The 14,422-nt window shown below is 30.6% G+C and overlaps 1 protein-coding gene across 1 annotated transcript; it reads left to right on the plus strand.

The window, feature by feature from the left end:
* Window positions 1-8,149: 8,149 nt before the first annotated feature.
* On the plus strand, window positions 8,150-11,067 carry LOC132278884 (thaumatin-like protein 1b). Its single transcript, XM_059780785.1, has 3 exons — window positions 8,150-8,520; window positions 8,607-9,300; window positions 10,055-11,067. The coding sequence occupies exons 1-3, from the start codon at window positions 8,472-8,474 to the stop codon at window positions 10,257-10,259; spliced, it is 948 nt and encodes a 315-aa protein (XP_059636768.1). The 5' UTR covers window positions 8,150-8,471; the 3' UTR covers window positions 10,260-11,067.
* Window positions 11,068-14,422: the final 3,355 nt, after the last annotated feature.

A 14,422-nucleotide genomic window follows, 5' to 3' on the forward strand; every position in this document is an offset into this window, starting at 1 on the left:
GTGCCTTGTCCATTTTTCCTCCCCCATATTCTAATACTCTTATCAGAGCTGCCCCTTTATAGAATTTGTTTTAAATGACTAAGTCACCACCTTAACTGGTATATTTTTTCGGGTTGGAGCTTTGAGCTGTCTATGATGCTTTTGCAGAGTTTCCAACCAAGTTAACAAGAGAGATGTCGATGCTTTAAAGTTGCTTCTTTCAAGTTATTTGAGTTATTCATTGTTGTAAATGAGTTCATCTTTGTGATCGTGACATTCAGTCTATCAAGTTTGCGAAACAAAATTCAGGTAAAAAAAAGTTCACGAAACAAGTTTCTTGTAATGGTATTATGGTAGTAAGATGGCATTTGACTTGATGTTTCAATTAGTGCAAGTAAGGGTTTTTCCCTTGAATATTTGAGGATGTTGTAAACCGTAGCTTGTTTATGCTGTTTTTTCTTTCCTTCTTTTTCCTTATTCCTCTTTATTTAGCTAGCTTAGCTAGTACAGTACAAGATAAAAAAAATAATAATTACAGAATGTGTTTTTAATTGATATGTATGTAAAGGCTTTTCTGATGTTTGAAGAAATGTAAATCTGACAATGCATGTTAGTATGCTCCTGACCAGGTGATGTAGGAGTATGACCATCTGAACTGCTTGTGGTGGGCAAAAGTCTGATGCATGACCGGTTCTATAGCCCAAATACCCAACCAGCTGCTCATCGAGGATAAAATGATTTTTGCTTGCCTAAAGAAGCTGTAAACTCTAGGCGACGCCCAGCTGGTTCAGACTCAGGTAATCGAACTGCAATTTAATTTTTTAACAAAATTAGGTTGATTAATATACATGCTGAATGTTGCAAAATCAAATATCCAAATTTATGAGACTTATTATGATAACAGAAATATGATATGGAATGCGAAGCTGAATTATACTCGCTGAATGGACCAATGGTACGGATACACGATCTTCCCAGTATGAGGTTTGTACTCATTTAACATTCCGAAAGAAGCGCACACAGATCACGCGCATTGTGTGGGCAACCTATCTAGTTCCCGTGTGCAACCTAGGTAGTTCTTGAACTCAAATCATTTTTAATCTCTCATTTATAGATTCATGCTATTCAATCTGATTATTCACAGGGATTTGTAGTTACCTATGACCTTTGTAGGTCATGAAGGCATGGAAGGTCATAGATTACGGGCCATTGATGTCATCAGGATAACAACATAGTTGTCCTAATTGTAAACTACAAGACTGCTTGAAGAAAAAATTCAATCTCTCTAGCTCCGTGATAATGTTTATTTTTCCAGGTTGGCTTCCTTTACGCATCATCTGATGTGATTGAGAATTGGAGGCATTCACATGAACATTGCTTCAGAACTCGTCATTTTCCGGAAAAGGAAGAGTATAAAAATGAAGGATGGCATCAGTTTCAGGTGCGTTGTTATGAGTTGATGTTTTTTGTACTGATTGATTTTGGTAACTGACAAAAGCTCCTGAATGATTGAAGTTCTTATAATGTGAACCAAATCAACAAAGTTCTGGCCTAACTAAAAAACTTCAGTAAATGCCGTCGTTTTTTAAAAGCTAAATGTGATTTTCACATTTTGACTTCACTCTCCCGAGTCACCTTCAAACTCAGCTGTGATTCGATCCTTTCCTTTTTATTGAACTTTGGAATTCATTTTTGAATTTTCATCTGTTAGTTTCAACAATAACGGTGGAAACATGACTCATAAAAAAAATAAAAAAAAAACATGACTCATAACCAGAATCTTTTTATTTTTCCTGATTTAATTAAATGCAAAACCAACTTTCTCTTGGAAGAATTTCCATTGGCTTTTGATTGACGATATGTTGTAGCGTAGGTTCATAACATTAAATTACTTATGAGTACACACACAAAAATAAAAAAATCAAAATTTATCTGGATTCAAGTTCTCTCATCTATGTCTATTTAAAAATGAGCTAAATTTATTGTAGGTGAAAAAAAAAAAAAAAAAAATGTTGTCACCTTTTTTTAATCTAACCAAGATAAATTACACTGACTTCCTCTCGGGCAAATTACACTGACTTCCTCTCGGGCAAATTACACATAGGTAGAACATTTGATCTTTTTTACTTTAACCTCCCTTGAGATTTGAGATTTGAGATTTGAGATTTGGTGCATGCGCTCAACACCACCCCTTGCCATTAATGACTAAGTTGCGATTTCCTTGTGTTAAAAGACCTCAATAATCGTATATTTTGACATGAAATGCCATTGAAATGAAAAGTATCAATTTTCATACCAATTTCATATTATTATATTTTAGAAAAATAATATATATATTTTTGTTAAGGCATTTGATTAGATTTCTTTTTATGGCTTGATTAGGTTTTTTATTTTTATTTTTATTTATTTTTAAAAAAGGTAGGGTAATATATAGTGTTTACAAGGGGAAAAAAAAAGGGTAATAGAGTTTTTTTGTTTGACATATATTTTTTATTAAATTAGGTAAAGGTATGAAAGATATTTCACACTTTTAGGGAAATCAAAATAATAAAGGTCAAATGATCTATTCATGTGTAATTTGTCCAAATGAAATGATAAAATAGTAATATGAGGTTGAAAAAGTAAATTTGAAACCTCAATGTCCTCATATGGAGGAAATATTTTCATTTTTCAATTATAATTTTTTTAAAAGTTTAAGAATAACATTAAATTTTACGGGATTTTGGATACTGATTCTCAGACTTTTTATGGTGTAACTGAGAATCCTAACCGATGAATGTCATCAACATAAATTTGAATGTCATCAACATAAATTTTAGGCACGAGGCGGCGAGTTCACACGCTGCAACCTGCAGTAACCAAAATATTGCCAGAAGTATTGTGAATTTGTGGTATGTCATTTTCCAATTATTTTTAAGGCCAGCTGTTTGCTATCTTTTTCTATTGATAAAAAGGCAGCATTCTTTTTTGACAAAATCTTTTAAATATCTTCCGGTGGCCCCCAAGAGTGTTTGGTTTGAGAATTTAATTTATTTGATAATGAGGGTTTTAGTGCCCTTAATTCTACACAGGCACACCTTATGACTGATTCAATGTCAAAGGGGGCTGGTGTTCATATAACGAATCAAGTGGTGTTTTGGTGGTCCGTTAATAGGACTTAAATGGTTGGGAAAAAAAATAAATAAAAAAATAGGACTTAAATGTTTCCTCATCAAAAAAAAAAAAAAATTTGTTGTATGATATATTAGCTCTCAGTGATATATGTTGACCCCACCTGAGACGATGGGGTTTGTGTTGGGGGACAAAGGGATAAGGTAATCTCACCAGATGCATTGAATGACGCTAAGGTGGGCCGTCTTCCGCTGAATTCCTCCTCCTTTGATCACTCACTTATCCCTTGTTTGGCAAGCAATAATCGACAGAGGTATGAAATAATTATTGCTATTCATGATTTCATCCCATCTCCATGTCTTACCATACTCATGATTTCATTGCATTCCCACGTTTGGTTTTGACAAAATGCTTGAATCTAATGGTCCGTTTGGTAGGAAGAAGAAGAGGAAGAGGAAGGAAAGATAGAAAGGAAGGAATAAACTTTCTGTGTCTCGTAAAGAGGAAATATGAAGGAAAATGAAAAGAGAATGGATGAGAGCTCCAATTTTCTTCCCTTCAACTAAGGATGAAAGAGAGGAAGAAAGGTTGTTAACATGAAAATTTAAATTACAATACTATTCCTTGTAATTAAAACTCTTTTTTCTATCCAATTAAACAAAAAGAGGTAGGACGTTGTTGTACAGCACATTTGTAGTACAATATATGATTTAAACACACGGTGGTTGTACTGCCTTGTACAGGAGAGGATTCATTCTAATTAAACAACTGACATTACTAGTCGAAATTTTCAATTGCTTCTCTTTCAAGTTCTGTTATTAATCATTGTGCTTATTGGCTATGCAGTTGCTTTCTGGTGACGAACAATCTTTCATGGGAGTGAAAAATCTAAGTTCTTGAGGGTTGTTACCACAGTCAATCATCATAGGTAGATCAACAGTCGAAGCCAAACTCAAACTGTCTCTCTTGGCTACTTTGTTGACAATTTGAGATGTCATACCAGAAAAATGACCATCAAGACACAACAGTCAAAAACAAATAAAACCTATTTTTCTTTTTCATTACGAAAGTGACATCTCTCAATATTGTAAATTAAAAGAGTCTTAATTTTTAAACCAAAAAAAAAGTAGCCAAACAAGACTTTTCCGATAAGCCGCCATTGCTCTGTGTGAATAACTTGTAAATGCTCAACGGGGAGGAAACCAGCTTGGGCACGCAATAGTGACTGATAGAGGAAGATATTTATTTATTTGCTTCTTCTGGTTGGACAATTTCATTCCTATGGAGATTTTAGTGAAAAAATATCATATGATAATTGGAAGAAAATTATAGTTTGGTAAGACTGATTTGTATGATTAATTTGAAACTTTCCAACCCAATTGATGGCCAATTCAAAATTGAACAACAAAATTTTCTTACAAGCAGACGTTAATAAAATTTAAATCTGAACCAAACCAAATGTAAAGTCCCACAATTACATCGAGAATGCATCGACGACATTATTGATGTAATGTTGTACCGTTTGTATTTTGATGTAATTAGTTGAATGTTGTTGCATTGGTGTTGAATCTTATTGCATTTTTTCTTTTCTTTTTTCACGTAAAATGAATAGCAAAATATAGTACAAATCTTTACACCACTGTTGTCTATAATATTGTTAATATAAATGATGGTATTTAGATCTATTTGTCTAACCTAATTAATTATTATCGTCTAATAATAAAAAGTGATTCGGTCATACTAATAGGATAGATTATTCACTTTGAAAATTATTTTCTGATTGAGATTTGTTTACAGATAAATGTGGTATTTATTTTTTATAGATTTTTATTAGATAGATTTTTTACCCAATAAAACAGAGGACTAAGAAACAAAACAGAGGTGAGTCTCCATGGCTTGACAAAGCCAAGGCGGCCTGACAATCCACTCTTGCTACCGCGTCTTGGATTATTTAGACTTTCAAGTAAAGGCAATCAAGAAAACTTCCATTGCTAAAAAATAGAAACAGTAAAATAGTTTTTTCGAAAAATATTTTTCTTAAAATATATATTTTTTATTTTTACTTTTTTTTAGAGTTTGTTAAAATTTAGGTCGAGATTAAGGATGAGTTTATTGCTGGACATATAAATAACTTATAAAAAATTAATACGCAAATTATTTTTATTAAATTTTAATATATTTTTTCTTTATAAATATTTTACGATAACCAAATACTAAAAAAAAAAAAAAAATTCACATCCAAACAAACGTAAAAGGATAAAACTAAAAAATACTTTGTACCCCATCACAAACAAAAAAGAAAGAAAATTGACTGCAATGATTTGATCAAATTCAACAAAAATCAATAACTGCACCAGTTAGAAAGATTATGTGATCCATGTTAAATGTATTGCCATGAAAATTACAAAACGTTGAGATTGTAAAGAAAAATAAGTTAAGTGTGTTAAATAAGCTGAAAAAGAACAGAATGACAAAAACATGATTATATATTTTAAGCCTAGAAGGGTGCCCCAGATAGGTAATAATAGTGTTGCATTTTTGTCCTTTCTTAACCAATATTCACATCGTACTTTGTATTTTCAATAAAAAAAATGTATCGTATATACTTTTAAAAAATGTGTATTTTTTTCTTAGTATTAGGTTAAAATATGCAAAGAATATATACTAACAATTCCGAAAATTATAAAAGTATTTTTTGAAACGAGTCTAAATTGTAACTTAATATTAAGTAAAAAATAAAAAAGAAAGGAATTATTACATATAAATGATAACTCAAGGGATTATAACAAAACACAATATATTTGATTGTTTGGTTAGTTGGAATAATCATGGAAACTAGTGATGAAAAGTGAAAATAAAAGAAATTAAAGTGAAGTGAACTAAACGAAAATTAAGTTTTCAACAACAATTTAGTTAACATGAAAATTTTGCAAGAAAATTATGCAAAATTATCATTTTATGTTTTGAATAGTTTGTAACGTACCATAAAAGAAAGGACAATATTGTAAGTTCATAAATTTTTTTTGTGTTTTTGGAAAGAAAATTTTATGAAAAAAATTAGGGCTCCGTTTGGTTAGATGGAAATAAGTTAGAAAAGAAAAGAAATAGGAAGTGAAAGAAAAGTGAAGTGAATGCAAAGAAAAAAGATTTTCTAGTATGCATTTGGTTAGTATGAAAATTTATTCAAGAAAATTTTAAAAAAATATTAGTTTGTTAGTTTGGATAGTATTAAAGTGAAAAGAAAGTGATTTTGCATACTAAAAGTACCGTTAGGAAGTAAAATGATAAATTATTAAATTCAAATATATAATTATTTATATTTATTTTTATTATTTATATTTAGAATAAGGGTTCATAATATTTTCTAGGTAAAACTAATTATTAGTTTAAGATAAACAAATTAAAAAAAAAAAAATTAAAGACAAAGAGGCAATACTATTGTTTGGGAGAAAAATTAAATATTTCACCATATATATATATATATATATATACCAGATTATGACTGGCTAGAATTGCAACATAGAACAGAGGATTAAAAAAAATATAAAATTCTATTTGGAAGCAAGATCTATTTTACCATGAATTTGGTTAGTATTAAAGTCTTTCGAAAAAGTTACAATAAAATATTTACTTATCCAAAAAAAAAAAAAAAAAAAAAAAAAAGTTATGATAAAATATGATTTTATTAATTTGGGTATGATGAAAGTGAAAAGAAAATAATTCTACTTACCAAAATTACTATTATATCAGTTAGAATTTTAAAAATAAATATTGTGCAATAGATGATAAAAAAAAAAAAAATTATAATAAAATAAGGTAAACTAATTTTTAAAGGTTGGATTACACATAATTAGAGAGCAAAGCTCAACTAAATATTAATATTTTTTTTTTTTTTTTGAACCTTCGCATTAGATACGTGGATTATACTAAAAAAGATACACCTATCCTATTTTATTGAAACAAAAAAAAAAATTATTGCTTCATAAAAATAGTTGTTGAAAACTCATAAAGTCACAAAAGAGAGAGTTACCCAACAACAAATACAAACAAGTTAGCTGGATAAAATAGGAAAGTCAAATAAAATGGAGTCCTTTCACGGGAAAGTACTATTTTCGCGTGTTTTGTGTGTGAAAATTTTTGTGGACAAATAGATCGATGCGGGAAACTAAATTTTCTCTTTCTTTTCTTTTTCCTTTTGTCCAAACTCCAAAAAGTTTAAAAATTTTCTCTTTTCTTTCTTTTTTAGTTGATTCCACCTAACCTTTAAAAATTTCATTTTCTTTTCTTTTCTATCTAGGTCATGCTAAAAACTTCCTAATGTGATGGCTAAAACTAGGCTTTAGGTTTATGATTCCTCCAAGTGATATGAAGTCCGAAATCCAAATATTTGAATGGGAAGTTATGTTGGGTTTGGGAATACCAAATCAATGTTTGGGAATCAGAATTGAAAGGAATGTAGTTCAAATTCTGAACTAATGTTATATTTGAAAGTATGAATATACTACTCGAATTCAAAATTAGAAAAAATTTAATTAAATTTTAGACCTAAATTTTATGTAATTTCAAATTTAAATGGGTTGATTTGGTATTGTCATATGTAACATAATAATAATATTGTTCAATTTTAAATTCAAGATATCGATTCGATACTTTCAAACATAACGTATGAGTTCATCGTTATAATATTTCTCCCATTCAACTATTCACAGTTCTATACAGTTTATCCTAAAATACAGAGTTCATCGTTCACGTCTCTCATTTGATTAGTCAAAGTTTAGACTCTACATAAATTTTCTTACGAGAATAGCACTAAAATAACAAATTTCATATTATGCATCGAAATGCAACACAGGTTTTTGACCACGGGGAACAAAATATGTTTTGACCACCAATTGGAGAATGGATTAGGTCAAATTTACAAACAGAAGTCACACACAGTCCACTTTGGTTTATTTGAGATGTGGGACAACCTCTACAAATAATCAATGAGTATCCCCAACATCCATTCGTTTTAAATTGAATCCCGCTTGAGCAACATGCAACTACATTCATCTCCCCCCATCTGTATAATCTGACCTAGATTACAGAGGAAGAAGGTAAGAATGTAATAGAAATCAGAGCCCGCCGGCTTTTACCGACTAACAATTTGAGTGGGCCCACCACATATATACAAAAACATACGTAGGCATTAGGCCGCCTCTCTGTCTCTACATATACTATATGTCTATATATACACACCACCCTCCCCTAGTCGTCTCCCTCCCGAAATCTCACGGACTGGTTACCATTCCCTGCAAGAGGAAGAAGGACTAGGGTGTCCCTGTGTCCAAACATCTCCCACCTTCTCCTTCTTCTTCTTCACAATCTGTTATTCATCTTCAATGGCCAAACTTTGCTTTCTGTTTTCTCTACTCACACTCTTCATATCAGGTAATATTATTACACACACACAAACACACAGACACGCAATATGTGGTCAGATTTAGAGTCTAATTTATTGAAATCTATTATTACAGGAGTGATTTCATCAGCAACATTCACAATAGTAAACAAGTGTGAGCACACAGTTTGGCCAGGCATTTTATCAAACGCTGGGATTGCACAACTCCCCACCACTGGTTTTTCCCTCCAAAAGGGTGAGTCCAAGGCCATAACAGCTCCGTCCAATTGGGGGGGTCGATTCTGGGGTCGTACTCTCTGTACCCAAGACTCGGCCGGAAAATTCAGCTGCGTCACAGGCGATTGCGGCTCCGGGAAGGTGGAATGCGCCGGGGGGACCGCCGAGCCACCGGCGACGCTGGCTGAGTTCACACTCGACGGGGACAATGGAATGGACTTCTTCGATGTGAGCTTGGTCGACGGGTACAACCTCCCGATGCTGGTGGTCCCGCAGGGCGGCACCGGAGTCAACTGTACAAACACGGGATGCGTGGTGGACCTGAACAGCGCGTGCCCGTCGGAGCTCAAGCTGACGAGCGAGGGCGGGGAGGGGGTGGCCTGCAAGAGCGCGTGCGAGGCGTTTGGGAAACCGGAGTACTGCTGCAGCGGCGCGTACAACACACCCGCCACCTGCAAGCCGTCGTCGTACTCTCAATTGTTCAAGAACGCGTGCCCACGCGCCTACAGCTATGCGTATGATGACGGGACGAGTACCTTCACTTGTGTGGGTGCCGACTATCTCATAACGTTCTGTCCATCAGCCAACACGATGTAAGTAAATTTACTTAAATATCTTTCCGTTATGTTTTATATAATTGGTTTGAACTGCGAGGGTAGTTTGGTCCGCGCATAAATTCATAAAGCCTGTGAATATGAACGTTAGAGTGGCTATTTTGTGTCGTCTTCTTCTCGCATTAGGCACCAGAAAAATCTAGCAGTTACAAAGTCCCGGAAAATCCGTAGCCGTTACAAAAAGTGTCTTGGTCATCTATCATTAATTAATTTGGTAACCGACTTTGTTTTTCTTGACACACCTATTTCAACAAATTTTTATTTCAACAAAGAAAAAACACCTTTTTTCTTTTTTCCTTACCATTCCTTGATGCCAAATAGAGTAATTTGGGATTATGACGTGTCACTGACGCATATAGAGCCCAACGGCACCTATTTTTCACAACTGACTCTACCAATGCATGGTAGAAAGTTACTTGTTCTTATTTTTACAAAGAATTTGTTCATTAAAGTGTCACTTTCATGAAGAAAATTTGGTCTCAACTCATTAAAAAAGTGTCATATAATTCGTCCAATTCCTTCAACTTTACTACTACTCCTAATAAAAAAAAATCTCCAATTCTAAAATTTATTTTATCTTTTTAAAGAATTTTATTAACGTAAAGATAAAAGAAATATTTCATTATCAATTAATTATATCATATCATATAAGTATTCGAGTTGAATTTCTTCTTCTCCACTATTATATTTGATCTAATTTCTAACACCGACTCTATTTATGAATGGATTGCAGTCAGAAATCATCATCAGATCAGCAAAACAATCCGACGGCAGCAAACGCAGAACCATTGGTAAACAGCACGATGGTGTACGAAGGTGTGATGGACACGAGCGGTGCCTCCTCCTCCTCCACGTGCGCGCACGTGTTCCGTCCTCATGCAATGGCCGGTTCGGTCGCGATCATGTTAGCAATATGGCGGTTGTGTCAGCTCTTCTAACTTCTTCCTAACCTTTTTTTGCTTGGACCCATTACATTTCCAAAATACCCACCCATTCAGGGCCCATACCACTTTGTCGGAGATTGAGGTGTTATATCACGTGTGGACCTTTCCATTCTTTTGGTCCTATCCCCCTTATGTGGACCTCGTGACAAATCATGGGCCACTACAAGGCCCATGTGACTCGGTGCTGACTCATCCCACCCTATATATAATATATATATATATTATACTCGGTATTATAGAGTCACGGTTTGGACAATTCTAATTGTTTTGATGTGAATGAATGGTACCTAACATTATGATTAAATTCCACTCATATAAAATAGTCTTACATAATCAAAATACACAATCGGTTGCACAACTCTGACTTGTTTTGATCTGAGTGGATGGTACGTGACATAACGTAAAACAGTCTTACACGACTACATTAAACTCCACTAACGTAAAATAGTCTTACAATGTCTGCACTGCTGATATTTTCGAACTCCAATTCTTGATGTGAGTCCACTCACATACAACAGCCTTACACTCTCTCGACTGCAGATATTTTGGAGCGACTGCAGATATTTTCGAATATAATATCATTCATTTTGATGTATATGTGGGGTGGAGTGGGAAACACACAAAATAGAGGTATTGGGTAGGAATTCTTTTTTAGGTTATGGTTTTTGATTTAATTTTTTTTTTTTTTTTTTAATAGTAAAGATGGGGTGGAGATTGATTTGTTGAGTTTGGATGGATACTAATTTTATGTGGTTCTCAGCATTTGTTGCCAATAATATAAAGCTTTCTAGTTTCATTGTCATTTTTTTTGTCTGTATGTTTGTGTCTTATTGTTACTATAATTGATGTGGTTGTGTATAATGGAATTGGAATTAAAAACGAGGGAGAATTAATGGAGTTGATAACATAAAAGAAAGGATTGAAATTGGAGGCGTGGATGGTGATGCTAAATAGGCTATTACTTTATTCAGTTTCTTTACTGCCCCTCCTGGGATGTTATGGAATCGTAGGGAATCGTAGGGAAGTGTTTAGTATGTCATTTGGGGCTTGTTTGGACATAATCCGAATCCTCTCTCCACTGCTCTTTTATTCCGTGTTGCATTCTTTGTCTTTATATGTTTATTCAATAATTTTACCTTATTTATTCAATAGTGAACTAACCCATTATATAATATTAATTTAGGCAATTTGGACCAAACTCCAGCTGAATAAGATTAATTAATGCAAACATGACACAACCCAAGAGTCTACAATAATTACATTACATCGTTACATATTGCATTTCCTCTGTTGATATAGCACGAAAAAGACACATAATTGTAATGTCAAACAGTGCTTACCGACATCTTTGATCCTCAGTATTGTAGACTCTTGGGGTGTATCATGCTTGCATTAATTAATCTTATTCAGCTGGAGTTTGGCCCAAATTGCCTAAATTAATATTATATAATGGGTTAGTTCAATATTGTAAGTAGCTATTTTTAATCCTTTTAACCAAATTATATTCTCATATTAAAAACAGTATCCCTCTGTTTTATTTTTTAGTTTTTTCTTAAAAAAAAATTATATACACACAAAATTCAAAGTCAAATAGTCAATTTATTAGCCACCTTCAAACAAATTAGAGCTGTCATTCTAACTTTCTCAATGGATTTCCATTGTGAAATGAATCTTCTTCGAATCTTTTTCTTTCCAAGCATTTACATGCCTTAATCCAAAGAAAGAAAAGTGTGACGTCACCAGTTATTTAATTATTCAAAACACGAATATATATATATCACACATACACGCACAAATACTTCACATTATTGAGATAAAACAGGGTTTCAATTCAATTCGATCCATACACAATTATGTTAATCAACTACTTTTTATTATAGGACTCCGTAAGGTGATATATCCTAATAAACATTGATGGATCTGATAACATATATATATATTAGGAAAAGGCACGTGTGATGCAAGTGTTGAATATTTTGTAGATAATGTAATAGAGTTTTATAAAAAATAAAACAGCCAATTTGTGGTAGATTTTATAAAGATTATTTTATTTTCATTTAATATATTATTGTTTAATTATATTTTTTTATTAAAAAAACTCATAATAAATAGATAAATAGGTAATTTGTATTAGAATTTTATAGAAACCCTTTTAAAAACTCTTTTTATATCAATTAATAAATATTTTTTTATATTAATAATTCTTGTCTAATTAGATTTCAATAAATAAATAAATAAGTAATTTGTATTAGAGTTTTATAGAAACTCTTTTAAAACCTCTTTTTATATCAATTAATAAATAATTTTTTATATTAACAATACTTGTCTAATTAGATTTTCTTTTATTAAAAAGCTCAAAATAAATAGATAAATAGGTAATTTGTATTAGAGTTTTTATATAAAATCTTAAAATATATCTTTGTCTAATGTATTATAATTTTATTGAAAATAAAATAGGTAATTTGTGGTAGAGTTTTTCTAGTCTAATTAGATTATTTTTATTAAAAAATTCATAATAATAAATAGATAAATAGGTTAGTTTAAATTTTATTATTTAGATTTTAGTTTTTTTAAATATTTTTTATATAAATAAATAAATACTCAAATACTGAAACTCTTTGCACATTTAATAATAGTATAGATAAAAACTCTTTTTATATCAATTAATAAATATTTTTTTATATAAATAAATAAATACTAAAATTCTTTGGTAGAGTTCCTGTATTTTACTCTAAAATTCTAGATTTCTAGAATTTTCAATTTTTATATCTCTTCCTCCTTCCTCCATGTCTCTATTTATAGGCCTTTTGGATTAGTAGGATTACATAATCATAATCGGGCCGGGCCGGTTATATTATGATAATTATTCATAAAAAATAACTATTTTTTTTTATATTGAACTAAAAATAAGAGTTTTATATACAATGTGATTGATTTTATTAGGTAATTTTTAGAGTTTTATAGAAACTATTTTTACAAAAACTATTTTTATATCAATTAATAAATATTTTTATATATAAATAAATAAATACTGAAATGCTGAAACACGTTGCATTATTTTATTAGGTAATTTTTAATTAATAAATATTTTTTAGTTTAATAATTCTTGTCTAATTAGATTTACTTTTATTAAAAAAAATTAATAATAAATAGATAAATAAGTAATTTGTGTTAGAGTTTTATAGAAACTCTTTTAAAACCTCTTCTTATATCAATTAAAAAATAATTTTTTATATTAATAATACTTGTCTAATTAGATTTCCTTTTACTAAAAAATTCATAATAAATAGATAAATAAGTAATTTATGTTAGAGTTTTATAGAAACTCTTTAAATATATCTTTGTGTAGTGTGATAGAATTTTATTGAAAATAAAATAAGTAATTTGTGATGGGATTTTATAGAAATTATTTTATTTTCTTTAAATATATCCTTGTCTAATTAGATTTAATTTTATTAAGAATCTAATAATAAAAGTTAATTTGTGGTTGAGTTTTAGAAAAATTATTTTATTTTATATATCAATTAATAAATATTTTTTATATTAGTAATTCTTGTCTAATTAGATTTTTTTTATTAAAAAATTCATAATAATAAATAGATAAATAGATTAATTTAAATTTTATTATGTAGATTTTAGTGTTTTAAATATTTTTTTTATATAAATAAATAAATACTTAAATACTAAAACTATTTGTATATCTAATAATAGTATAGATAAAAGCTCTTTTTATATCAATTAATAAATATTTTTTTATATAAATAAATAAATACTGAAATACTGAAACTCTTTGGCAGAGTTTCCATCCTTATTTTGAACTTCCAGTTCTTGAACTGTGGCAATTGATTATTCGTTACAAAAAAAAAAAAAAAAAAATTAAGCAATACTCAATTGCTAATGGTGTTCAAAGTTACCAAATATCTAAATTTGCAAAACAAATCAATGTCTAAGAGCTTGTTGAATAATAAAACACCATGAATTATGAGCTCAAGTTGTTATCAATATTGCAGGGTTCTATGTCATCTTATAATGAGTAGTCATTGTTAAAATCCTCAAAGTTTTTTTTTTTTTTTTTTTTTTTTTTTTTTTTTTTTTTAATCCTTAAAGTTTTTTTATTTATTTTTTTATTCACTTGACTTTTGCGAAGTAGCAAGAAT

This window comes from Cornus florida, unplaced genomic scaffold, assembly GCF_030987335.1.
Source record: "Cornus florida cultivar Cherokee Brave unplaced genomic scaffold, ASM3098733v1 CherokeeBrave_3.0.0_Hap2_Chr10, whole genome shotgun sequence".
NCBI classification, from domain to species: domain Eukaryota; kingdom Viridiplantae; phylum Streptophyta; class Magnoliopsida; order Cornales; family Cornaceae; genus Cornus; species Cornus florida.

What these genes read in the sequence shown, in the direction of transcription:
- LOC132278884 (XM_059780785.1), top strand. Translation starts at nt 8,472, where the DNA reads ATGGCCAAACTTTGCTTTCTGTTTTCTCTACTCACACTCTTCATATCA. An exon ending in ACTCACACTCTTCATATCAG is followed by an intron (nt 8,521 to 8,606) that starts GTAATATTATTA and finishes CTATTATTACAG; the next exon opens with GAGTGATTTCATCAGCAACA. An exon ending in TGTCCATCAGCCAACACGAT is followed by an intron (nt 9,301 to 10,054) that starts GTAAGTAAATTT and finishes AATGGATTGCAG; the next exon opens with TCAGAAATCATCATCAGATC.